This window comes from Coregonus lavaretus (genome assembly GCF_964263955.1).
Source record: "Coregonus lavaretus genome assembly, chromosome: 20".
NCBI classification, from domain to species: Eukaryota; Metazoa; Chordata; class Actinopteri; order Salmoniformes; family Salmonidae; genus Coregonus; species Coregonus lavaretus.
The window spans coordinates 12,896,400-12,922,168 of NC_140007.1; the positions used below are offsets into that span (position 1 = coordinate 12,896,400).

Here is a 25,769-nt window from a genome sequence, read left to right on the forward strand (position 1 = left end):
GTTATTTAAAATGTATATAAATATAAAACAATACAAAGCATTGATGTAGAATAAATAAGGTTACAAATTGCTATGAATGGCTTTGCTAAAATCTTAAGGTGCAGGTATCCGAGCAGCCCCACTGGCCAGTGGGCATGGCAGAGGAGCTGCACCCACGCTGCCCTGTCCCTCCGGGGGGGCTGTGTCTGACCCCCTTCAGCTTCGAACCCCTCAGCAGCCCAGACGGACCCGTCCTCATCCAGAACCTGAGAATCACTGGTGCTGTGACAGCCAAGGAGCACCGCAGCACCGGCTCACACCCCTATACTCTATACACCGTAAAGGTAAGACTTAACGTTATGTCTTTAACACAGTGTAAAACCAGGTTAGATGTAAATTCCCCTAAAGAGGGGACTAGCGTGGTTCTGGTACCGGTTTTGACCGACATTTCCGTTTATAAATCGACCTGTGGACATAGTAGATCGAAATGGCTTGCATTCAGCGATAGCCCTAGTTCTCACGGGGGAGGCTAGTTCAGTCAGTTGTCCCAATGAGCCCTCCCCAGCTAGCTAGTTAATTATTGTGGCTAGAAACTTCAGCATGAATTTGAAACTTTCCTGTCCAAGATGGGATTTGGGAGTGTTTAGAATCATTCGGTTTTTAGCGGAGTAAAAATAAAAAATGTAGACGTTAATCATTTTGCCGTAGTTGTACATTTTCCGTCAAAATCACTACTATAAATGTGCTTTAGCTGTCACCGTGGCATAATACACTGCTCAAAAAAATAAAGGGAACACTTAAACAACACAATGTAACTCCAAGTCAATCATACTTCTGTGAAATCAAACTGTCCACTTAGGAAGCAACACTGATTGACAATACATTTCACATGCTGTTGTGCAAATGGAATAGACAACAGGTGGAAATTATAGGCAATTAGCAAGACACCCCCAATAAAGGACTGGTTTTGCAGGTGGTGACCACAGACCACTTCTCAGTTCCTATGCTTCCTGGCTGATGTTTTGGTCACTTTTGAATGCTGGCGGTGCTTTCACTCTAGTGGTAGCATGAGACGGAGTCTACAACCCACACAAGTGGCTCAGGTAGTGCAGCTCATCCAGGATGGCACATCAATGCGAGCTGTGGCAAGAAGGTTTGCTGTGTCTGTCAGCGTAGTGTCCAGAGCATGGAGGCGCTACCAGGAGACAGGCCAGTACATCAGGAGACGTGGAGGAGGCCGTAGGAGGGCAACAACCCAGCAGCAGGACTGCTACCTCCGCCTTTGTGCAAGGAGGAGCAGGAGGAGCACTGCCAGAGCCCTGCAAAATTACCTCCAGCAGGCCACAAATGTGCATGTGTCTGCTCAAACGGTCAGAAACAGACTCCATGAGGGTGGTATGAGGGCCCGACGTCCACAGGTGGGGGTTGTGCTTACAGCCCAACACCGTGCAGGACGTTTGGCATTTGCCAGAGAACACCAAGATTGGCAAATTCGCCCCTGGCGCCCTGTGCTCTTCACAGATGAAAGCAGGTTCACACTGAGCACATGTGACAGATGTGACAGAGTCTGGAGACGCTGTGGAGAACGTTCTGCTGCCTGCAACATCCTCCAGCATGACCGGTTTGGCGGTGGGTCAGTCATGGTGTGGGGTGGCATTTCTTTGGGGGGCCGCACAGCCCTCCATGTGCTCGCCAGAGGTAGCCTGACTGCCATTAGGTACCGAGATGAGATCCTCAGACCCCTTGTGAGACCATATGCTGGTGCGGTTGGCCCTGGGTTCCTCCTAATGCAAGACAATGCTAGACCTCATGTGGCTGGAGTGTGTCAGCAGTTCCTGCAAGAGGAAGGCATTGATGCTATGGACTGGCCCGCCCGTTCCCCAGACCTGAATCCAGTTGAGCACATCTTGGACATCATGTCTCGCTCCATCCACCAACACCACGTTGCACCACAGACTGTCCAGGAGTTGGCGGATGCTTTAGTCCAGGTCTCGGAGGAGATCCCTCAGGAGACCATCCGCCACCTCATCAGGAGCATGCCCAGGCGTTGTAGGGAGGTCATACAGGCACGTGGAGGCCACACACACTACATAAAAGTTGGACATTACATAAAAAGTTGGATCAGCCTGTAGTGTGGTTTTCCACTTTAATTTTGAGGGTGACTCCAAATCCAGACCTCCATGGGTTGATAAATTTGATTTCCATTGATAATTTTTGTGTGATTTTGTTGTCAGCACATTCAACTATGTAAAGAAAAAAGTATTTAATAAGATTATTTAATTCATTCAGATCTAGGATGTGTTATTTTAGTGTTCCCTTAATTTTTTTGAGCAGTGTATATTGGCTACACTATCAAGCTACTGTACTTCCCTCTCCTACTGTGCCCTGTGTTGTTGTGTTGCCGGCTTGCAGCGCTAACTTTCCCCGTTGAGCAGTAGACTGTATCACTATGACATCCAGATGGTTACTTACTACCAATATATTACAAGTTCGTTTTATACTGTATAATCGGATGGAACAAATTGGCCACGTTAGCTACCACCAGCGACGTGATACAGCTGCCCGGTGAAGCAATTGCTGCCCAGTGGGAAGGAGCTTGATACAACGCCGTTGAACACTGGTCATTCACACCGGCTTGTCCTTACGTTAGCTAATTGGCATGTAACGGTGAAATCCAATTGGTGACCAATTATTTCTCCCATCGAAATAAACATAACTTTCCTTTACAAGTTTTAACTAGCGCCATGCTGCTGTTGTTGCCAGCTAGCCAATTTAAACTAGGCTGAACTGAACTCGACTCTCAATTGCGTGACACACGTCATCAATTTGGGCACCAGGCGTGTCCGTATAGCCTCTCCCAGTTCTCACGGTCGTCACTAGTTACCACAACCACAAGTCAAAAACCCCGCCTATTTATAATAAAATAATATGCCATTTAGCAGACGCGTTTATCCAAAGCGACTTACAGTCATGTGTGCATACATTTTTACGTATGGGGTGGTCCCGGGGATCGAACCCACTACCCTGGCGTTACAAGCGCCATGCTCTACCAATTGAGCTACAGAGATCACATTTTTCTTAAATGTATCTTCTTAAAATCGGATGTTAAACCTAATCCTAACATTAACCCTAACTTTAACCACACTGCTAACCTTATGCCAAACCCTAACCTTAAATTAAGACCAAAAAGCACACTTTTGTTTTCATGAATGTTTACGATATAGCCACTTGCACACTGTCGTTTTCCAACAGCAAGACTCAGATCAACATGGCAGTGTTGTCATTGTTTATAAAAGGTTATCTTTATAATGTTTAAGTAAACATGTATCTAACTCCCATATCACACACAAACTGAAATCATAATATAATATTATGTGTGTCCTCCTGTGTGGCTCAGCATGGCACTTGCAACACCAGGGTTGTGGGTTAGATTCCCATATGGGACCAGCATGAAAAAGTACCAAAATGTATGCACTCACTACTGTAAGTTGCTCTGGATAAGAGTGTCTGCTAAATGACTAAAATGTAAATGTACATCATGGTTAGGCTCAATTCGAATTGAAGTCAGTCAATTCAGGAAGTGATTTAAAATCCTACATTTTGAAAATAGATTCAATTTTTTCAATCACTGAATTTGAATTTCAGTTTACTTCATGAATTTACTGTCTTCAATTCTAATTGAGCCCAACCCTGGTGTACTTTGTACAGTCACTTAGTGAGAGAGAGCCTCAGATATCACATTTATTTTATATATATCCACTGTACACATAAATCGGCAAATGGGTTCCTGTTTCAGTCATGTCTTTGGTCACGTTCGCGTGGGTCAAACAAAAACACCCTAATGATTGGTTGACAATAGAGCCTCCCGCAATGCAGTTGATGGCTGCAGGATGAAATTGGTGAGCAACTGCAGAAACTTGCAGTTGACTTCAGTCAAAACTTCATCACCTTTGATCACATGATTTTTGTAAAGTTCATGCAGTTGACATGTAGGTGCAAGTCTGACCATTTTTATCCCCAGAATGCAACACATTTTGAAAGGCGGTGACCATCGACTTGACAAAAGGGATCCGCTCGAATGCGCCCTATATCAACTGGCTTACCTGGTTAAATAAAGCTGAAATAAATTAAATAAAAATCTCTTCAGCTTGTGTGACTCCCTGCTGTGAAATCTGACACCTTGAAGGTAGGATGTCCCCGCCTACTATTTCATTATTTCTTCCGACTGTCCATCAACTCCTGGCTAAACACTACATCACAGCCACTGACAAAGCACATGCCTGCAATCCAAAGGGTGTTTTTGCACTTAATTTTTTGTGCCGAAGTTAGGTTGTCTGAGTTCGGTTCTGTTGAATGTGGACACAAAGCTCCCCAGGTTTGCTTGTCATTATTCCCACACCACACACTAGACTACTGCAACACCGTTTCCCATGCCATAACCCCCTCACGTTCGTGCCACAAAAGAGAGAAGATGATGATGTGCAGGTTTGTGGAAAAGGGGCGGAGTTTGCTCATTTTAGACCATTCCATTGGTCCTTAAGTGAAATCTCCACCCATGCAAAACAAACTCCACAATTATCAAGGATACACAGAAATTCCAAAATATATGTGGAGTTCTTTACTGACATGATGTTCAGATTATTTGTTTGCAATATGTGATCTATAGGCTGAAACCTGTGCCACACAAAGTAATTTGGACGCAATTTCTGTTGCAGATGCAAGTTGCAAGTGACATAATCTCAAACATCTTTGCTGATACACAAAGAAATTCAAACACGTTTGAAATTGTATGCAACATCCAATCCTGTCATACATCACATCATGGTTTCATAAATGATTTGTTTATCCAAATGTTTGGTAATTGTAACAGCATCAATATAGACAAAATGCTGGCTGTACAATTTAGCTAGCTAGCCAAAATGTTGCCTATTACCAACCAAGTTTTACCAAGCTATCTAGCTAGCTAACCAAGCTAGCAATGAGCTAAGCTATCTAGCTAGCTCATTGATGTTGGACAATTTTAGTTGAAACTGGACAGAGAATGGTCTAGGTTCATATTAACAAGTCATGACTGCCAGTCATATACATAAACCATGGTGTCTAGAATTTTTTACACATTTCCCATTTTTGGCATGTCTCTTTTGTCGTGGTTTGCAGCAGCACTTACAGCTGTGTTGACATGACAACTGGGTCGGAGTTCCGAACGGAAAGATATGACGAGTCATGTAAACTTGTTTCTGCTCACTGATTGGACATTACATACAGGATTCATTTACTGCATTTCTATACCACAGGAGGTTGGTGGCACCTTAATTGGGGAGACCAGGCTTGTGGTAATAACTGGAGCGGAATCAGTGGAATAGTATCAAATACATCAAACACATGGTTTCCAGGTGTTTGATGCCATTCCATTTGCTCTGTTCTGGCCATTATTATGAGCCATTCTCCCCTCAGCAGCCTCCACTGTCCTATACAATTTAAAAACTCTAAAATGCTATTTGGAGAAAAGCAAAAACGAGCAAAAATGACCCCAGACATTATCACAATGGTTGCTGTAGCTTCATTCACCTCAGTCGATATACAAACACATAGCCTATTAGCTATACAATTAGCCGCTACACATTGACTCACATTAACTCGGCACTGGGATTAAAACCTATAATTGAGTAAGTACAGAGGGATATGTTAGCAGAAAAATGTAGCTGTTATTATCTCAATATCCAATAATTTATGGGTAACAATTAAGTACCTTACTGTGACTGTTTTCTATTAGAATGGTAAAAAATATACAAAAACTGCTTCTTAGCAAATAGCTATTTATCAAGCAAGAATTTTGCTAGGACTTTCTGGGAGTGGTCTGAAAACTAGATGTTATTAGCAGAGAGGTTTGGAACTCTCTTTCTTATTGGCCTATTAACTATTATACCGCCTGGTGATGCCACCAACAGCTCGTACACTAAAAGGGCATTATCATCAATTTCACAGTATTATTCCAACCTAATAGTGGGCATATATATATATATATATATATATATATATATATATAGCTCTGGAAAAAATTAAGAGACCACTGCAAAATTATCAGTTTCTCTGGTAATACTATTTATAGGTATGTGTTTTGGTAAAAATAACATTTTTGTTTTATTCTATAAACTACTGACAACATTTCTCCCAAATTCCAAATAAAGATATTGTCATTTAGAGCACTTATTTGCAGAAAATGACAACTGGTCAAAATAACAAAAAATGCAGTGTTGTCAGACCTCGAATAATGCAAAGAAAATAAGTTCATGTTCATTTTTAAACAACACAATACTAATGTTTTAACTTAGGAAGAGTTCAGAAATCAATATTTGGTGGAATAACCCTGATTTTCAATCACAGCTTTCATGCGTCTTGGCATGCTCTCCACCAGTCTTTCACAATGATGTTGGGTGACTTTATGCCACTCCTGGTGCAAGAATTCAAGCAGCTCGGCTTTGTTTGATGGCTTGTGACCATCCATCTTCCTCTTGATCACATTCCAGAAGTTTTCAATGGGGTTCAGGTCTGGAGATTGGGCTGGCCATGACAGGGTCTTGATCTGGTGGTCCTCCATCCACACCTTGATTGACCTGGCTGTGTGGCATGGCGCATTGTCCTGCTGGAAAAACCAATCCTCAGAGTTGGGGAACAATGTCAGAGCAAAAGGAAGCAAGTTTTCTTCCAGGACAACCTTGTACATGGCTTGATTCATGCATCCTTCACAAAGACAAATCTGCCCGATTCCAGCCTTGCTGAAGCACCCCCAGATCATCACCGATCCTCCACCAAATTTCACAGTGGGTGCGAGACACTGTGGCTTGTAGGCCTCTCCAGGTCTCCGTCTAACCATTAGACGACCAGGTGTTGGGCAAAGCTGAAAATTGGACTCATCAGAGAAGATTACCTTACTCCAGTCCTCTACGGTCCAATACTTATGGTCTTTTGCAAACCTCAGCCTGGCTCTTCTTTGCTTCTCATTGATGAAGGGCTTTTTTCTAGCTTTGCCCGACTTCAGCCCTGCCCCTAGGACCCTGTTTCGAACTGTCCTCGCCATGCACTTCACCCCAGCTGCCGTTTGCCAATCTTTTTGTAGGTCACTTGGTGTCATCCTACGGTTGTTGAGTGACATTCGAATGAGTTGGCGGTCATCCCGGTCAGTAGAGAGTCGTTTTCGTCCTCTGCCGGTCTGTAGCTTTGTTGTCCCCAATGTCTGCTGCTTGAACTTGTTCTTATGAACCGCCGTCATTTACATTTTAAGGATGGAAGCAACCTGACGCTCACTGTATCCCTCTGCCAGTAAAGCCAGAATTTAACCCTTCTTTTCCTCACTCAAAACTTTCCTTTTCAACTCTTTTGGCATGGTCTATAGTTTTTTTATTAATATTACTTTTGAGGTACTATTAGCACTGTTTTTGCCATCCAGCAGGTCCTATTGCAAGAGGATAGTGATGACCACAGCAGTGGTTTTTATACTTTTCCTCGTTAAATAAGATTTGGTTCAGGTGATCACCTAATCAGTACCTAAATCAGTAGAATGAGGTGTACCTGTGTTGGAATTCAACAGACACTGGAATGGAATGGCTGTCATACATGTAGAGATGCTGATCTAAGAAAAATGTGCAGTGGTCTCTTAATTTTTTCCAGAGCTGTATATATACAGCACCAGTCAAACGTCTGTACACATCTACTCATTCAAGAGATTTTCTTTATTTTTACTATTTTCTACATTGTAGAATAATAGTGAAGACATCAAAACTATGAAATAACACATATGGAATCATGTAGTAAATAAAAAAGTGTTAAATAAATCAAAATATATTTTAGATTCTTCAAAGTAGGCACCCTTTGCCTTGATGACAGCTTTGCACACTCTTGGCATTCTCTCAACCAGCTTCATGAGGTAGTCACCTGTAATGCGTGGTCCTCTGTAGCTCATCTGGTAGAGCACGGCGCTTGTAACGCCAAGGTAGTGGTTTCGATCCCCGGGACCACCCATACACAAAAATGTATGCACGCATGACTGTAAGTCGCTTTGGATAAAAGCGTCTGCTAAATGGCATATATTATTATTATTATTAATGCTTTTCCAACTGTCTTGAAGGAGTTCCCACATACACTACCAGTCAAAAGTTTGGACACACCTACTCATTTAAGGGTTTTTCTTTATTTTTACTATTTTTTACATTGTAGAATAACAGTGAAGACATCAAAACTATGAAATAACACATATGGAATCATGTAGTAAACAAAAAAGTGTTAAACAAATCAAAATATATTTGAGATTTGAGATTCTTCAAATAGCTACCCTTTGTCTTGATGACAGCTTTGCACACACTTGGCATTCTCTCATCCAGATTCTCCTGGAATGCTTTTCCAACAGTCTTGAAGGAGTATCCACATGTGCTGAGCACTTATTGGCTGCTTTTCCTTCACTCTGCGGTCCAACTCATCCCAAACCATCTCAATTGGGTTGAGGTCAGGGGGATTGTGGAGGCCAGGTCATCTGATGCAGCACTTCATCACTCTCCTTCTAGGTAACATAGCCCTTAAACAGCCTGGAGGTGTGTTGGGTCATTGTCCTGTAGAAAAACAAATGATAGTCCCACTAAGCCCAAACCAGATGGGATGGCATATCGCTGCTGAATGCTGTTGTAGCCATGCTGGTTAAGTGTGCCTTGAATTCTAAATAAATCACAGACAGTGTCACCAGCAAAGCACCCCCACACCATCACACCTCCTCCTCCATGCTTTACGGTGGGAAATACACATGCGGAGATCATCCGTTAACCTACTCCGCGTCTCACAAAGACACGGCGGTTGGAACCAAAAATCTCACATTTGGACTCCAGACCAAAGGACACATTTCGACCGGTCTAATGTCTATTGCTTGTGTTTCTTGGCCCTAGCAGGTCTCTTCTTATTATTGGTGTCCTTTAGTAGTGTTTTCTTTGCAGCAATTCCATGAAGGCCTGATTCACACAGTCGACACACAGTTACTTGAACTCTGTGAAGCATTAATTTGGGCTGCAATTTCTGAGGCTGGTAACTCTAATGAACTTATCCTCTGCAGTAGAGGTAACTCTGGGTCTTCCTTTCCTGTGGCGGTCCTCATGAGAGCCAGTTTTATCATAGCACTTGATGGTTTTTGCGACTACACTTGAAGAAACTTTCAAAGTTCTTGACATTTTCCGGATTGACTGACCTTCATGTTTTAAAGTAACGATGGACTGTCGTTTCTCTTTGCTTATTTGAGCTGTTCTTGCCATAATATGGACTTGGTCTTTTACCAAATAGGGCTATCTTCTGTATACCACCCCTACCTTGTTACAACACAACTGATTGGCCCAAACGCATTAAGAAGGAAAGAAATTCCACAGATTAACTTTTAAGATGACACACCAGTTAATTGAAATGCATTCCAGGTGACTACCTCATGAAGCCAAGAGTGTGCAAAGTTGTCATCAAGGCAAAGGGTGGCTATTTGAAGAATCTCAAGTATAAAATATGTTTTGATTTGTTTAACACTTTTTTGGTTACTACATGATTCCATATGTGTTATTTCATAGTGTTGATGTCTTCACTATTATTCTACAATGTAGAAAATAGTACAAATAAAGAAAAACCCTGGAATGAGTACGTGTGTCCAAACTTTTCACTGGTACTGTATATATAAAAAACACCGGAAAATCACGTTTTTGATTACACAGGGCCTTTAACTAAATAAAATAAATGACTTTGCTTTACAGAACATTTCCTGCAATTCTACACGTTTTGCGATGGGGTGGGGAGAAATCTTTGCAGTTTTAAAGCTAATTTCCTGCAATTTTACACTTTTTGCCATGACTTATGCCATGTTAATATGATATCTGAATGAGAGTAACTAACAAAATCAATGGGGGCACCCTGGAGGTCAGGACCCCTGGGCACGTGCCCTGCATGCCCAATCAGTAAATCGGCATCATTACTACAAGTTTAGATAGGTGGCTAGACTAACTAGACTAATTTACCAATCTAAAATGTTTTTACTGACATGGGATAATTGAGTGAATGTCAATGGGTGACATATTGCACCTGGTGTATTCTATTATTCTAACTCTCAACAGTAAATTGAGACCCCGACTGAGTTCCCAATTTTTTAATAATAATGTATTTATTTTTATTCTGATTAATTACAGAGGTCCGGACCTTGGCGTCCTCATATGTAGTTTACGGCCCTGACTCTGACGTTGCCCCATTTGAAGTTGGCATTTAAAATGGTTAAGGTAAGGGTTAAGGTTAGGGTTGGGGTTAGGTAATGGTTAAGGTTTGGGTTAGGATTAGGATTAGGATTTAGGGTAGGGACGTCCCAAGGATCCCGGATAGCATTGACCACAAAATCAATGCTAGCTCTTAAAAGGGCAGTAGCCTACATTGGATGTAACATTTTCAAAGGTGAAGGTGCATAAAAATGGCGGGCGGCCCTCATGTACTTACCAGAAACGCCTCATTTGCTAAGTTTGCCGTATTGTACAGTGCTCTCCGTTAGTCTTTTTTTGTATTGGCATTAGCACAGTATACATGATCCCAATTCTAGCTCCAAGACGGCATCAATTTCAAAAAAACGAAAAAGTAGATTGTGCTGATTTATAGGCACATTGAACCATGTCGTGTGTGGATAGTGCTCAAACAAAGACTTCATACAGTGCATTCGGAAAGTATTCAGACCCCTTGACTTTTTCCACATTTTGTTACGTTACAGCCTTATTATAAAATGGATTGTATCATTTTTCCCCTCATCAGTCTACACAGTATTCCATAATGACAAACAAAAACAGGTTTTTAGAAATGTTTCCAAATAACAATTTAAAAACTGAAATATCACATTTACATAAGTATTCATACTCTTTACTCAGTACTTTGTTGAAGCACTTTTGCCAGCGATTACAGCCTTGAGTCTTCTTGGGTATGACGCTACAAGCTTGGCACAACTGTATTTGGGGAGTTTCTCCCATTCTTCTCTGCAGATCCTCTCAAGCGCTGTCAGGTTGGATGGGGAGCATCGCTGCACAGCTATTTTCAGGTCTCTCCAGAGATGTTCGATCAGGTTCAAGTCCAGGCTCTGGCTGGGCCATTCAAGGACATTAAGAGACTTGTCCCAAAGCCACTCCTGCGCAATAATGTAACATATAGGCCTGAAACTCTTTTTATCATAAGGTTCAACGCTAAGGTCCCCCGCACATTGACTCTGTACCGGTACCCCCTGTATATAGCCTCCCTACTGTTATTTTATTTTACTGCTGCTCTTTAATTATTTGCTATTTTTATTATTTACTTATCTATTTTTACTTAACAGTTGTTGTTTTTTTCTTAAAACTGCATTGTTGGTTAAGGGCTTGTAAATAAGCATTTCACTGTAAGGTCTACACCTGTTGTATTCGGCGCATGTGGCAAATAAAATTTCATTTGGTTTGATTTGATTAATCACTTGTGACAGTGCTGGACATTAGTTTACACTTCCTTACCTTTAATACCTTTAATATTGATCTTGAAATTTGAACATTGGAGTACTTATTAAACTTTCTCAGTAAATCTGTAACCGTTTTCGTTCCCCAGTATGAGACTGTGGTTGACTCAGAGAGCCTGGGTACTCTACAACCTGTAGCCTACCACACTGTGAACCGGCGCTACAGCGAGTTCCTCCACCTTCAGACACGCCTGGAGGAGAAGCCTGACCTCAAGAAGATGATTAAGAGTAAGAAGTCCAATTCTATATATTTTTAAGTCTTTCGTTTGTTTTTTTGGCTAGAGAGAGATTGAGGTGAAAGGTAGGAGAGAGTGCTGAAAGAGCAGTAGGCCAGATTCGAACCCATGCTGGCAGCGGTACATTGTACATGTGCTCCAGAGGTAGCGGCTTAGACCGCTAGACCACCCCAGGCCACTGTACTCTATTATAGTCAGTTAAAACAAATCATTTATAGTGTAGAAGAAGTCTTACATGTGCTGTATGGATATTTTATTCTCACCAAAGGGTGTGTATATCTTTTCCATTTCAGATGTCAAGGGACCCAAGAAGATTTTCCCTGATCTTCCATTTGGAAACCCAGATATTGACAAGGTGGAAGTTCGAAAAGGACAGCTGGATACCTTTCTTAAAGTAGGAATTGAATTGTTTATCTAAGAAGATGAATAACTTCCTGATTTGTATGTTTTTGATATGTGACTGTTGCGTAGTAATCTGATCACTCCGCTTTCGTTTCCTCCAGCAACTGTGCACCATCCCTGAGACGGCCAACAGCGACGAGATGCAGGAGTTCCTGGCTCTTCACACAGACGCCAGCACAGCCTTTGAGAAGAAACCATTTGTTATGTCCAGGATTGATAAGGTGACTTATCGTTTTCAGTGTCACAACTTTCCGGTTATGAAATAAAAACAGTGCATGATAACTTGACCTAAAAACATGAAAAGTGAGAGATAATGGGAGAAAGGAGAAGATGTGGTTTCTGGTGACCTGTTTTTTCTGAAGCTAACCATGGTGCTGTGTTTGTGCTGTGTCCTCCTGGGCCTGGTTGTTGGCGTCTACTGTAGATGATGGCAAATGCTGTAGACACTCTGAAGACAGCATTCCCTCGTTCTGAGGATGACCTGGATGGAGACCCTGCTGATGGGAGGAATGCCCCAGAAGGAAGGAAGAGGTGGGAGTCTCTCTATTTCTCTCTCTCTCTCTCGCTCTCTCTTCCCCCTCTCTCTCTTTCTCTGACTGTCACAAATATGTACAGCCTGGCCAAAGCTTTTCACTATCATGTCTCTCTTGAAATACTCATTAAAACATCTGTAAACCACTTGCTGTAGTTTTCAATTCACATATGAAATTGAAAGCTGCTTTAGGAAAGATTAAGTTATTTGTGACTGCTTACATGACATTAAATTCAAACTATCTTGTTTTGTGTAATGTGTTTGTTAATTGTTGCTTGTTGTGTCAGGTCTGTCCGGCTGAGGTTCTCCAGTAAAGTTGCCCCTACTCTTAACATACCTGATATCCAGCCCAAAGTCATATACTGCTTCAATGAAGGCAGCACTGTAAGTTAACCATGGAAGTTTCATATCAATGAGTATCAATGAATAATAATTTAATATTAATGTAATCAAACTGTCTGTTTGAGTGCACTCACTCACTCACTCACTCAACCCGCCGATCCATCCATCCATCCATCTATTAATTCACTCATTCATCCCTGTGCCCTGGTCTGTTTCTGTAGGTGTTCCATGACCTGTCCCTGTCTGGTCTGGAGGGCTTTATAAAGGACCAGGAGGCTCTGCTCTATGCTCCCCAGGAGAAGGAGGCTGACAGGAGGAGGTTCAGCGTGCCACCTGTCAAAGACAGGAAGGGAGGTGGGGGTCGGGAGAGAAAACTACGGGGGACAGGTACAGTTTTTCTAATGTCTACACAGGCCTGTATTATCAACCATTATTCTCTTACATGAAGGACTGTCATACAGTTGACTGAATATATAAGGACCGTCTCAGTGCAAAAACAGACATTATTATCATAATTATTAACTTTCCAAATTAGATCATCTATGAGCATACTCCACTCAGTAATGGCCAGGAGGAGGTAGTAACCTTGCACAGCCTCTGTAGGCCAGTACCACACCACTGTTTTAATGAAGCAGTGTTTACTATCTATCTGAGGCTATCTGTCTCTGTCTGCCTTTCTGTTATTCGTGTTTCAGAATCATGTCCCAGTATTTGAATCTTCTTAGCAAGTTTTCTATCTGTTTTGTATCTGTTGCATGCGTGTGTGCTTGTATGTGTGAATCTGACTGTGCTGTGTGTTTGTGCAGACACGGCCGTGGCAGATGTAGCTCTGAACATCCTGTGTCTGCTGATGAAGGAGCAGTGGAGCTGGCTGTGTACTGAGAACATCCAGAAGACCATCAGACTGCTGTTTGGCACCTTCATTGAGAGGTATCACACCATATCATATCGTCATCTTCATAGACTAGAACAGGAAAGCAGTTTTTTAGCTAGGATTGTTAGCCCATAGTTTTTGTTGTAATGTTTGAGTCACTCAAATATCACATGAATACACGTCACTCAAATATCACATGAATACACATTAGAAATGGCTAAATGTATAGATTATTTTTTAAATTAGCTTCACACCTGCTAAATGTTCTCTCCACCATCAAGAGGGGTGTGAACTGCGAAACAGACATAGAAATAGACGTGGCATGTGTATGCGCGTACACAGGCGTGGGATGTTCCCCAATGCTGGAAGGGGGACCTGAGTGAAAGTTTGGGAACCCCTGGTGAGGTTTCCTACTGCTCTGTGGATCTTGACAGGTCTTCAGCAGAACATCCAGACATGGCCTTTTTTTTCTCTTTGTATTTCCCGGAATGGTTTGCTGAGGTATTAAGTAAGAGGGTTTTTCATCAGTCTAATAATGCAAGATGAATGTCCAAGTTTCACTCCAAAAACAAGTTTTTGTAATATGGTTCAGCGGTCTAAGGTCTAAGGCAATACATCTCAGTGCTAGAGGCGTCACTACAGACCCTGGTTCGATTCCAGGCTGTATCATAACCCGGCGGTGATTGGGAGTCCCATAGGGCGGCGCACAATTGGCCCAGCGACATCCGGGTTTGGCCGGGGTAGGCCGTCATTGTAAATAAGAATTTGTTCTTAACTGACTTGCCTAGTTAAATAAAGATTAATACAAATTTCAAAAGGTCCTTGGCTGTTCATTCAGAAGGGATCATTTTCCTCCATAACTTGGCTATGTTAAATGCTATTATGAAATAGCATTTCCTTTCATGTCTGGAGGGAAAAAAGAGACTTGACTTAGTTTAGTAGTCCATCAGTCTTAGTATTCAGGCCTGTTCACTGTTCATTGTTTTCTGAGTAGAATAATGCTTTAATCTGTCTGGGGTAAGTAGGAGAATAGGAAATATGGAGTTATGGCCAGTAATTGGTAGTAGAGTATAGTTGATGACCGGAGCTTAAAAGGCCCAGTGCAGTCAAAAACATGATTTTTTCCTGTGTTTTATATATATGTCCACACTACGAGGTTGGAATAAATCTGTGAAATTGTCAAAATGATGATAATTCCCTTTTAGAGTAAGAGCTGTTTGAAAAGGCATCCTGAAATTTCAGCCTGTTTTGATGAGATGCAGTTTTGGCCTGCCTGGTGACATCACCAGTCGTTCAATTAGTTAATAGACCAATAAGAAAGAGAGTTCCTAACTTCTATGCCAATAACAGCTCGTTTTCAGTTTTCCCCTCCCCACTCAGACCACTCCCAGACAGTCCTAGCAAAATTCTTGCTTGAGAAATTGCTCTTTGCTAAGAAGATATTTATTTCTTTTTTTACCATTTTAATCGAAAACAGTAAGGTACTTAATTGTTACCCAGAAAGGATTTGATATTGAGATAAGAATGGCTGCATCAGACCTTTAAAAAGTGTTGAGTGAAGCTAACTTCTGTCTATAAAATGATGCCTGGGCAGTGTTCTGGATCTGGGTTTGTGCTCTACTCTACCCAGCTCTACCCAGTGGTTGGTTGGGATTAGACCAGACCTGGGTTCAAATACTATTTGAAATCATTCAAATACTTTAAGGTTTTTCTCTAGCCTGCCTAGAGTGGCAGGTGGGCAGGGTTTGCACTTTTGGGACTATTGGTTCCATTGTGCCAGATAAGCTCAATCAAGCACAGATAAAGTACTTGAAATTATTTTAAATATTATTTGAACTCCGGTCTGGTTGGATGAGATTGGACCGGCTCATGAGGTGTGTCTAGTTCCACCTCTTCTCTGCACTCCTTTAAATGAATGACCACATTGTGTCAGTGATTTATGTAATGCACTTTGGCAGGAAGGAAGAAAAATATCAGCACCATGGATGTGAGACAAGATAGATCTGATTATGTACACAGCTACAAGTGCAACACTGAGTCACATTTCTAGGATAACCATTAGTTGTGATTTGTAGCCATACAAGTAAGCACAGACCGACATGCTCTGCCTTTATACCCAAATATGGACTTATCTTCATGCCCTTTCTTTCAAATGAATTATTATCTCTCGTATTGTCCCCTGTAGCTCAGTTGGTAGAGCATGGTGCTTGCAACGTCAGGGTTGTGGGTTTGTTTCCCACGGGGGGCCAGTATGAAAATGTATGCACTCACTAACTGTAAGTCGCTCTGGATAAGAGCGTCTGCTAAATGACTAAAATGTAAATGTAATTGTCCTTGTCCGGTCCTTGTTGACTGTTGAGCTTCTATCTAGATTAATCTGAACTAAGATCACTTGTATTGCTGGGTTCTGTGTCTGCAATAGATTCAATCCTTGTAACAAGGAAGATAGTTGATCAATGGTGCCACAACAAAACTGTGAAAAAATGAAACGCTGTAGTCTAGACACCCGTATGCCATGTAGTTATTGTATAGCCACTTTGCAAGAATCACTGTAATCCTTGGCCATATCTTTCCTGTGAATTTACTATTGGGAGGCACTATCTCAGCATCCAGGGATTGACGGCAAAGTCTGGGGAACTGGATGTTTTCAGTGATATGCTCCATGCATGAACTACACCCCAACCCCCTCCCATGGAGTCTTTTTAACAAGCCAATACTTAATTTGGCCAGACACAGAAACAACAGCATGACACATTAAAAGATTTAGACATGCAGAGGAGGTTACATAAATGTTTGATCTAAAATTACTTGGGAAGACCTTATACTGGAGAGGGATGACAGGGAAGTTGATTATGTCTGTCCACGAAGGTAGTCAGTCAGACTCGATCAGAATCTGGTGGTACTTTGCTAATTGATGAGGATGATGATGAAGATGATAATGATAGCATTTGAGGATGAAAGATTCCTAAAACCTTTTCAGTATGACCTTTAACCTCAAATATTTGATTCTGAAACTAATGTAACCCTGAGATGTAAAACGCAGCTCATAGTTCATGTTCACTATATTATATATTCCCAGCACCAAGAACCAAATCTCGTTGCACGCTGGTCTGGCCAGCTACGTCTGTCATGAGAGACATACCATTATGAAATGACTGTGAACACTAGACAGTACTCCATCTCATGTTGTTGGGAAACGTTGCATGTTGTTCCAACACTATGGGTTATCCCTCTTCGTCCGACCCTGAATTATCGGTCCCTAAACAGCGATTCTTGGTTATGGTCTGAGAACAGAGCAGAGTGTTTGGCTCAGTGTGGAGACTGTCTTTCCCAGGATGCTGCAGTCAGGAGACTATTATTTACATACAGTGTGTGTGTGTGTGTGTGTGTAAACACGATGTCTCAGCAGGTGCTTGGTCCAAGTCCTCCAGCACCGTTCACAGTTGGACGTGTAGCTACTTTGGAATGGTGGCCCTGGAATGTTTTTAAACAGCAGAGCTATTGCACAATGGTGCTGGTCCATTTTATCACTGTGGAGCCTTTCAGCACTCAGTACATTACACACTGTACTGTGCCTAAATGGAATAAGAACAAGACCGAAGAAGGCCAGTGCATGTTCCCTACTCCTCCTCCTCTTCTTCCTTCCCCCTACCTATTTTAATTGGCGAGAGAATACGCTCTCAAACCATGTTTGTCAAGTCAATCTGATGAAGTGAATGGTATGAGGTTTTGATGCAGTTTTAAAGAAGATATAGTTAGTATGGAGCTTCCTTGAAACTTGTTTAGAGTGTTGGTTTTTCTGCTTTCCCTAATATGACCCACCACTCCACACACCCCACTCTGCCTTAATAATATGACCTCCCCTCCCTCTTACTCCCTCCCTCACACACTTCCCACCTATGATGGTAAACATCCAACAGATGATGTCAGGCTGTGTAAATATAATTATATTCCCAAAACAGCCTGTGCTGGAAACCAGACCCCTAGAGGGGTTAATATTAGAGGTAATTCTGTGGAAGGGGTAATATTAGCAGCATTTGCGGTAAGCACTCTTATCCGTAAACTGTCAATGACATTAAGTCACTGGTTAATGTGGATAGTTTTAAAATGCACCCGAATCATCTCTCATTTCTCTCATCTCTCCATCCAAAATGTGGAGCAGTGGAGGGAAGCCACAGTGACAGCTCTCTAGCAAATCAAAGTTTGTTGTTGGTCGCGTACACAGATTTGCACATGTTATTACAGGTGCAACAAAATGCTTACAGTATGTTTCTAGCTCCAACAGTGCAGTAATATCCAGAAATACAATCAAAAATACACACATAATCCAAAAATCAGAACGAGCAATGTCAAGAGTCCGGAATATAAATATATATATATACAGTACCAGTCAAAAGTTTGGACACATCTACTCACTCAAGGGTTTTTCTTTATTTTTACTATTTTCTACATTGTACAATAATAGTGAAGACATCAAAACTATGAAATAACACAAATATAATCATGTAGTAACCAAAAAAGGGTGAAACAAATCAAAATATATGTTATATTTGAGATTCTTCAAAGTAGCACCCTTTTTCTTGATGACAGCTTTGCACACTCTTGGCATTCTCTTAACCAGCTTCACCTGGAATGCTTTTCCAACAGTCTTGAAGGAGTTCCCACATACACTACCGTTCAAAAGTTTGGGGTCACTTAGAAATGTCCTTGTTTTCCATGAAAACATACATTAAATGAGTTTGAATAGGAAATATAGCAAAATGAATAGGAAATAATTGACAAGGTTATAAATAATGATTTTTAATTGAAATAATAATTGTGTCCTTCAAACTTTGCATTCGTCAAATAATCCTCCATTTGCAGCAATTACCGCCTTGCAGACCTTTGGCATTCTAGTTGTCAATTTGTTGAGGTAATCTGAAGAGATTTCACCGCATGCTTCCTGAAGCACCTCCCACAAGTTGGATTGGCTTGATGGGCACTTCTTACGTACGGTCATGCTGCTCCCACAACAGCTCAATAGGGTTGAGATCCGGTGACTGTGCTGGCCACTCCATTATAGACAGAATACCAGCTGACTACTTCTTCCCTAAATAGTTATTGCATAGTTTGGAGCTGTGCTTTGGGTCATTGTCCTGTTGTAGGAGGAAATTGGCTCCAATCAAGTACCGTCCACTGGGTATGGCATGGCATTGCAAAATAGAGTGATAGCCTTCCTTCTTCAAGATCCCTTTTACCCTGTACAAATCTCCCACTTTACCACCACCAAAGCAACCCCAGACCATCACATTGCCTCCACCATGCTTGACAGATGGCATCAAGCACTCCTCCAGCATCTTTTCATTTGGTCTGCGTCTCACAAATGTTCTTCTTTGTGATCCGAACACCTTAAACTTCGATTCGTCTGTCCATAACACTTTTTTTCCAATCTTTCGCCGTCCAGTGTCTGTATTCTTTTGCCCATCTAAATCTTTTCTTTTTATTGGCCAGTCTGAGATATGGCTTTTTCTTTGCAACTCAGCATCCCGGAGTCGCCTCTTCACTGTTGACGTTGAGACTGGTGTTTTGCAGGTACTATTTAATGAAGCTGCCAGTTGAGGACCTGTGAGGCGCCTGTTTCTCAAACTAGACACTCTCATGTATTTGTCCTCTTGCTCAGTTGTGCACCGGGACCTCCCATTCCTCTTTCTATTCTGGTTAGAGCCAGTTTGCGCTGTTCTGTGAAGGGAGTAGTACACAGCGTTGACTGACGAGTTTCAGAAGTTATTGGTTTCTGGCCATTTTGAGCCTGTAATCGAACCCACAATTGCTGATGCTCCAGATACTAGTCTCAAGAAGGCCAGTTTTATTGCTTCTTTAATCAGTACAACAGTTTTCAGCTGTGCTAACATAATTGCAAAAGGGTTCAATTAGCCTTTTAAAGTGATAAACTTGGATTAGCAAACACAACGTGCCATTGGAACACAGGACTGATGTTTGCTGATAATGGGCCTCTGTACGCCTATGTAGATATTTCATTAAAATCAGCAATTTCCAGCTACAATAGCCATTTACAACATTAACAATGTTATTTTAAAAGACAAAAAAATTGCTTTTCTTTCGAAACAAGGACATTTCTAAGTGACCCCAAACTTTTGGAACGGTAGTGTTTGCTGAACACTTGTTGGCTGCTTTTCCTTCACTCTGCAGTCCAACTCATCCTAAATCATCTCAATTGGGTTGAGGTCGGGTGATTGTGGAGGCCAGGTCATCTGATGCACCACTCCATAACTCTGCTTCTTGGTCAAATAGCCCTTACACAGCCTGGAGGTGTGTTGGGTCATTGTCCTGTTGAAAAACAAATGATAGTCCTGCTAACCGCAAACCAGATGGGATGGCGTATCGCTGCAGAATGCTGTGGTAGCCATGCTGGTTAAGTGTGCCTTAAATTCTAAATAAAACACTGACAGAGTCACCAGCAAATCTCCCCCACACCATCTTGGCCCAAGCAAGTCTCTTCTTCTTATTGGTGTCCTTTAGTAGTGGTTTCTTTGCAGCAATTCGACCATGAAGGCCTGATTCACGCAGTCTCCTCTGAACAGTTGATGTTGAGATGTGTCTGTTACTTGAACTCTGTGAAGGTTCTCTTAAGTTAACTCAAATTAACTTATCCTCTGCAGCAGAGGTAACTCTGGGTCTTCCTTTCCTGTGGCAGTCCTCATGAGAGCCAGTTTCATTATAGCGCTTGATGGTTTTTGCGACTGCACTTGACCTTAGGACTGGCTGGTTTCCAACCCCTTATGGTGTAAAAAGCAGGGAGACATACTCTCGCCCACTTTCTTTCTACTACATGTTAATGATTTAGCCCTACAAATCAAACATGCTAAACTTGGTGTTGAAGTTGCGGATATATTCCTGGCTATCTTGTTGTATGCTGATAACATAGTTATCCTTGCCGAGACCAAAGATGACCCCCAGAATATGTTGAATATTGTTAGTTTACGGTGTATAAATCAAGAGAAGACCCAGATTGTTCATTTCAGAAAGAAGGGGGTGCAGAGAAGTACACATAACTTTTGTTTTGGTACAACCCCATTATTCTACACTGGGCTCTATAAATACCTTGGTTTCACTCTGGTGAACACATGCATCCTGACTGGTTGCATCACCGCCTGGTATGGCAACTGCTCGGCCTCCGACCGCAAGGTACTACAGAGGGTAGTGCGTACGGCCCAGTACATCACTGGGGCCAAACTTCCTGCCATCCAGGACCTCTGTACCAGGCGGTGTCAGAGGAAGGCCCTAAAAATTGTCAAAGACTCCAGCCACCCTAGTCCTAGACTGTTCTCTCTGCTACCGCACGGCAAGCGGTACCGGAGCGCCAAGTCTAGGTCCAAAAGGCTTCTTAACAGCTTCTACCCCCAAGCCATAAGACTCCTGAACAGCTAATCATGGCTACCCGGAGTATTTGCATTGTCCTTGGTGTGCACAAACTTGGTGTGCACAAACCTGGCCATCTTTGGAGATATGAGTTGGGAACCATGTGTGGTTAGGCAAAAAGGTGACATGGTACGTCTATGGAACAGACTGATAAATATGGCAGAACACATAATCACAAAAAAAGGTGGACGTTACTCATAACTATCCGTGGGCTAGAGAATTATCATTTTTTTTGTGAAACTGATTTGCAGAATAATCCAGGAACAAATTACCATATGGTGTTAACTAAATCAAGGACAAGCTTTTTCTGATACACAAGAAAAAATGGGCAGTTGATGTTTGGTTTAAACCAGAATTTTGAACGTACACTCTTATCAAAAATAACTACACAACTCAGATCCGGCACCCTCCCTCTGGCTATAGATACGGTTAGATTTAACAGAGTGTCTGAAGAGGAGAGAATGTGCCTACTATGTGATCTTGGGGAAATCGAAAACTAAATCCATTTAGTGTTTTATTGCCCTCTGTATGACGATCTGAAGAAAAAACAATTGGTGATAACCCTGAGGAATTCTGGTTACAGGACGAACAGAGGCTTACATTTTGTTTCAGACAGGGCATATTTGAGATTGCTCAGTTTGTTCATAATGCCTGGAGGAGAAGGAGAAATGTACTGTTTGTGTGGTGTGGCTAGATGGTCGCTGTACTGGCCATGATTATTGTATGCATATAATTTGTAAAACGTTATTTTGTTCTGTAGTGTCTTGTAAGCCCATGTGGGCCTTGCACCGGTAGGTGTATGACACTTAAATAAATTATATAAATCATCAATCAATCAGGTACAGACTACAGTCTGCAGTACCTGCACTGGGATCCATAAAGTTCCTGTCGCAATGTCACTTTCTACCGCTAGGAGGCAGCATACACCTGTAGAAGTATGGCCACAGAACATTGAGGAGGGTTTGGAGTTTCATAATGAAATGACTTGATATTTAATATTGAATGGCATATAAAGCATTACCCTTGCAATTTCCATATCTTTTATGTCAGAATCTTATATTCCATGCCTTAGACCTAGTCCTAGCCATATGCCGGGCGGCAGGTAGCCTAGCGGTTAAGAGTGTTAATAATAATAATATGCCATTTAGCAGACGCTTTTATACAAAGCGACTTACAGTCACGCGTGCATACATTTTTGTGTATGGGTGGTCCCGGGGATCGAACCCACTACCTTGGCGTTACAAGCACCGTGCTCTACCAGCTGAGCTACAGAGGACCACGTGTTGGGCCAGTAACCAAAAGTTGTTGGTTTGAATCTCTGAGTCGACTAGGTGAAAAATATGCCGATGTGCCCTTGAGCAAGGCACTTAACCGTAGTTGCTCTGGATAAGAGCATCTGCTAAATGACTAAAATATGACAAAATAGATACATATTTGTTGCACCACTGCACTGGGTTCTGTGACAGGATATGACATCAGAGACCAGGCCATTGTATCTGGGCGTGAGATGAGCAGGTGGTTTAGGTCAGCCATGGGGTTGGGTTGGGTTCATAATGCTAAACACACAGGGCAGGACAGGGCTCCATTCGATTCACTCTTACATCAGGTCCTGTGGGCTCCTGAGTGGCGCAGTGGTCTAAGGCACTGCATCGCAGAGTGCTAGCTGTGTCACTAGAGATCCTGGTTCGAATCCAGGCTCTGTCGCAGCCGGCCGCGACCGGGAGACCCATGGGGCGGCGTACAATTGGCCCAGCGTCGTCCAGGGTAGGGGAGGGAATGGCCGGCAGGGATGTAGCTCAGTTGATAGAGCATGGCGTTTGCAACGCCAGGGTTGTGGGTTTGATTCCCACAGGGGGCCAGTATAAAAAAAATATGTATTCACTAACTGTAAGTCGCTCTGGATAAGAGCGTCTGCTAAATGACTAAAATGTAAATGTAAATGTCCCTGGGTTATCACCGGGGCAACCCTGTAGTGTCAAAGGGCACTACACACAATTGGCTGGCCCACAGGTGGCTTGGACTTTTCAAAGTACTTTCCACAGACGGGCTGCCTGGGCAGTGTGTCTCTATCCGCCCACCCCATTCCCTAGTGTGAGGAGTCCGTCCAGTTCATACAAGCCAGAAGCCCGACAATGGGACCAGGGGCCAGATTTCACCTCCAGGCCAGACCAGACACAGTGCTGCTGGGAAGGTCCTGACTGTCCTGGGAACAATGAGCTGCTGAGCTGTGTCTTTTCACACAACCAGTGGGGAGGGAGGCAGGGGAGAGATGAGACAGCACAGAGACAGTAACATCTACTGGTAGTAGTCATCCTGCAGACTGTCTCAACCACAGAGTCTGTACAGTATTATCAGACAGATGTAATGACAGTAAACACCTTTACCTGTGCCAATAGATGCGTGTGGAAAGACATTATCATGAAAAGTACCTTTTGTTTACAAATTGTGTAATTATGGAGACATCACCAAGACATTAACATCTGGTATCTACTGGTAGTCATCCTGACTGTAGACAGCCTTACACCAAAAGTAATCTTGGTTAACCCAGAACTAAAGTCTCATGTAATTGGTCAACTGCTCGATTAAGTTCTGGGTCCATACATGTTAAGAGATCAAGAAATGCTAGAATAAAGAGTGGAACCGGAATGAGGAGCTCCACCCTTTCTCTTTGCAACTTACGGGCCAAATGTCCCCTCCCCTTCCAAAATTCGAAAGATGCTAACACCTGCAAAATTATTTGTTCAAATAACCAGAGACGAAAAACGCAAACACCGTAACTACTGCTGCTCTTTTTCTACGCATGCTATTTAGTCCTGACAGATTCTCTTGGTTTACATGCAGAATTTGTCCACGAGAGATTACACCCACAGCAACTTCAACCACATAGCTGTATTATCGGAGAGATACAAACTGACTGTACTGTGAACACCTTTACCTGTATGGCCAAATGGATGTGCCCTGTTAAAAGTTGGTGGCAGCTCAGTTGCCACTAGTTTGAGTATTGCACTTGTGATTGTGTATGTACGTGCATGTATACATACAGTTGAAGTCGGAAGTTTACATACACTTTAGCCAAATACATTTAAACTCAGTTTTTCACAATTCCTGACATTTAATCCTAGTAAAAATTCCCTGTTTTAGGTCAGTTAGGATCACCACTTTATTTTAAGAATGTGAAATGTCAGAATAATAGTAGAGAGAATGATTTATTTCAGCTTTTATTTCTTTCATCACATTCCCAGTGGGTCAGAAGTTTACATACACTCAATTAGTATTTGGTAGCATTGCCTTTAAATTGTTTAACTTGGGTGAAACGTGTCGGGTAGCCTTCCACAAGCTTCCCACAGTAAGTTGGGTGAATTTTGGCCCATTCCTCCTGACAGAGCTGGTGTAACTGAGTCAGGTTTGGAGGCCTCCTTTCTCGCACACGTTTTTCCAGTTCTGCCCACACATTTTCTATAGGATTGAGGTTAGGGCGTTGTGATGGCCACTCCAATACCTTGACTTTGTTATCCTTAAGCCATTTTCCCACAACTTTGGAAGTATGCTTTTGGTCATTGTCCATTTGGAAGACCCATTTACGACCAAGTTTTAACTGCCTGACTGATGTCTTGAGATGTTGCTTCAATATATCCACATAATTTTCCTTCCTCATGATGCCATCTATTTTGTGAAGTGCACCAGTCCCTCCTGCAGCAAAGCACCTCCACAGCATGATGCTGCCACCCCCGTGCTTCACGGTTGGGATGGTGTTCTTCGGCTTGCTAGGAACCCCTTTTTTCCTCCAAACATAATGATGGTCATTATGGCCAAACAGTTCTATTTTTGTTTCATCAGACCAGAGTACATTTCTCCAACAAGTACGATCTTTGTCCCCATGTTCAGTTGCAAACCGTAGTCTGCCTTTTTTATGGCGGTTTTGGAGCAGTGACTTCTTCCTTGCTGAGCGGCATTTCAGGTTATGTCGATATAGGACTCGTTTTACTGTGGATATAGATACTTTTGTACCTGTTTCCTCCAGCATCTTCACAAGGTCCTTTGCTGTTGTTCTGGGATTGATTTGCACTTTTCGCACCAAAGTACATTCATCTATAGGAGACAGAACGTGTCTCCTTCCTGAGCGGTATGACAGCTGCGTGGTCCCATGGTGTTTATACTTAGTACTATTGTTTGTACAGATGAACGTGGTACCTTCAGGCGTTTGGAAATTGCTCCCAAGGATGAACCAGACTTGTGGAGGTCTACAAAATGTTTTCTGAGGTCTTGGCTGATTTCTTTTGATTTTCCCATGATGTCAAGCAAAGAGGCACTGAGTTTGAAGGTAGGCCTTGAAATACATCCACAGGTACACCTCCGATTGACTCAAATGATGTCAATTAGCCTATCAGAATCTTCTAAAGCCATGACATCATTTTCTGGAATTTTCCAAGCTGTTTAAAGGCACAGTCAACTTAGTGT

At 42.3% G+C, this 25,769-nt stretch overlaps 1 protein-coding gene across 1 annotated transcript in view; it reads left to right on the forward strand.

Annotated features, from left to right (window-relative positions):
- Positions 1-25,769, forward strand: part of snx19a (sorting nexin 19a) — a 44,132-nt gene that overhangs the window by 16,390 nt on the left and 1,973 nt on the right. The window contains exons 4-11 of the mRNA XM_084184810.1: positions 99-323; positions 11,596-11,734; positions 12,036-12,136; positions 12,246-12,365; positions 12,569-12,675; positions 12,964-13,060; positions 13,240-13,405; positions 13,825-13,948. Of these exons, the coding sequence (XP_084040936.1) occupies positions 99-323; positions 11,596-11,734; positions 12,036-12,136; positions 12,246-12,365; positions 12,569-12,675; positions 12,964-13,060; positions 13,240-13,405; positions 13,825-13,948 (1,079 nt within the window). The remainder of the gene's footprint in view (positions 1-98; positions 324-11,595; positions 11,735-12,035; positions 12,137-12,245; positions 12,366-12,568; positions 12,676-12,963; positions 13,061-13,239; positions 13,406-13,824; positions 13,949-25,769) is intronic.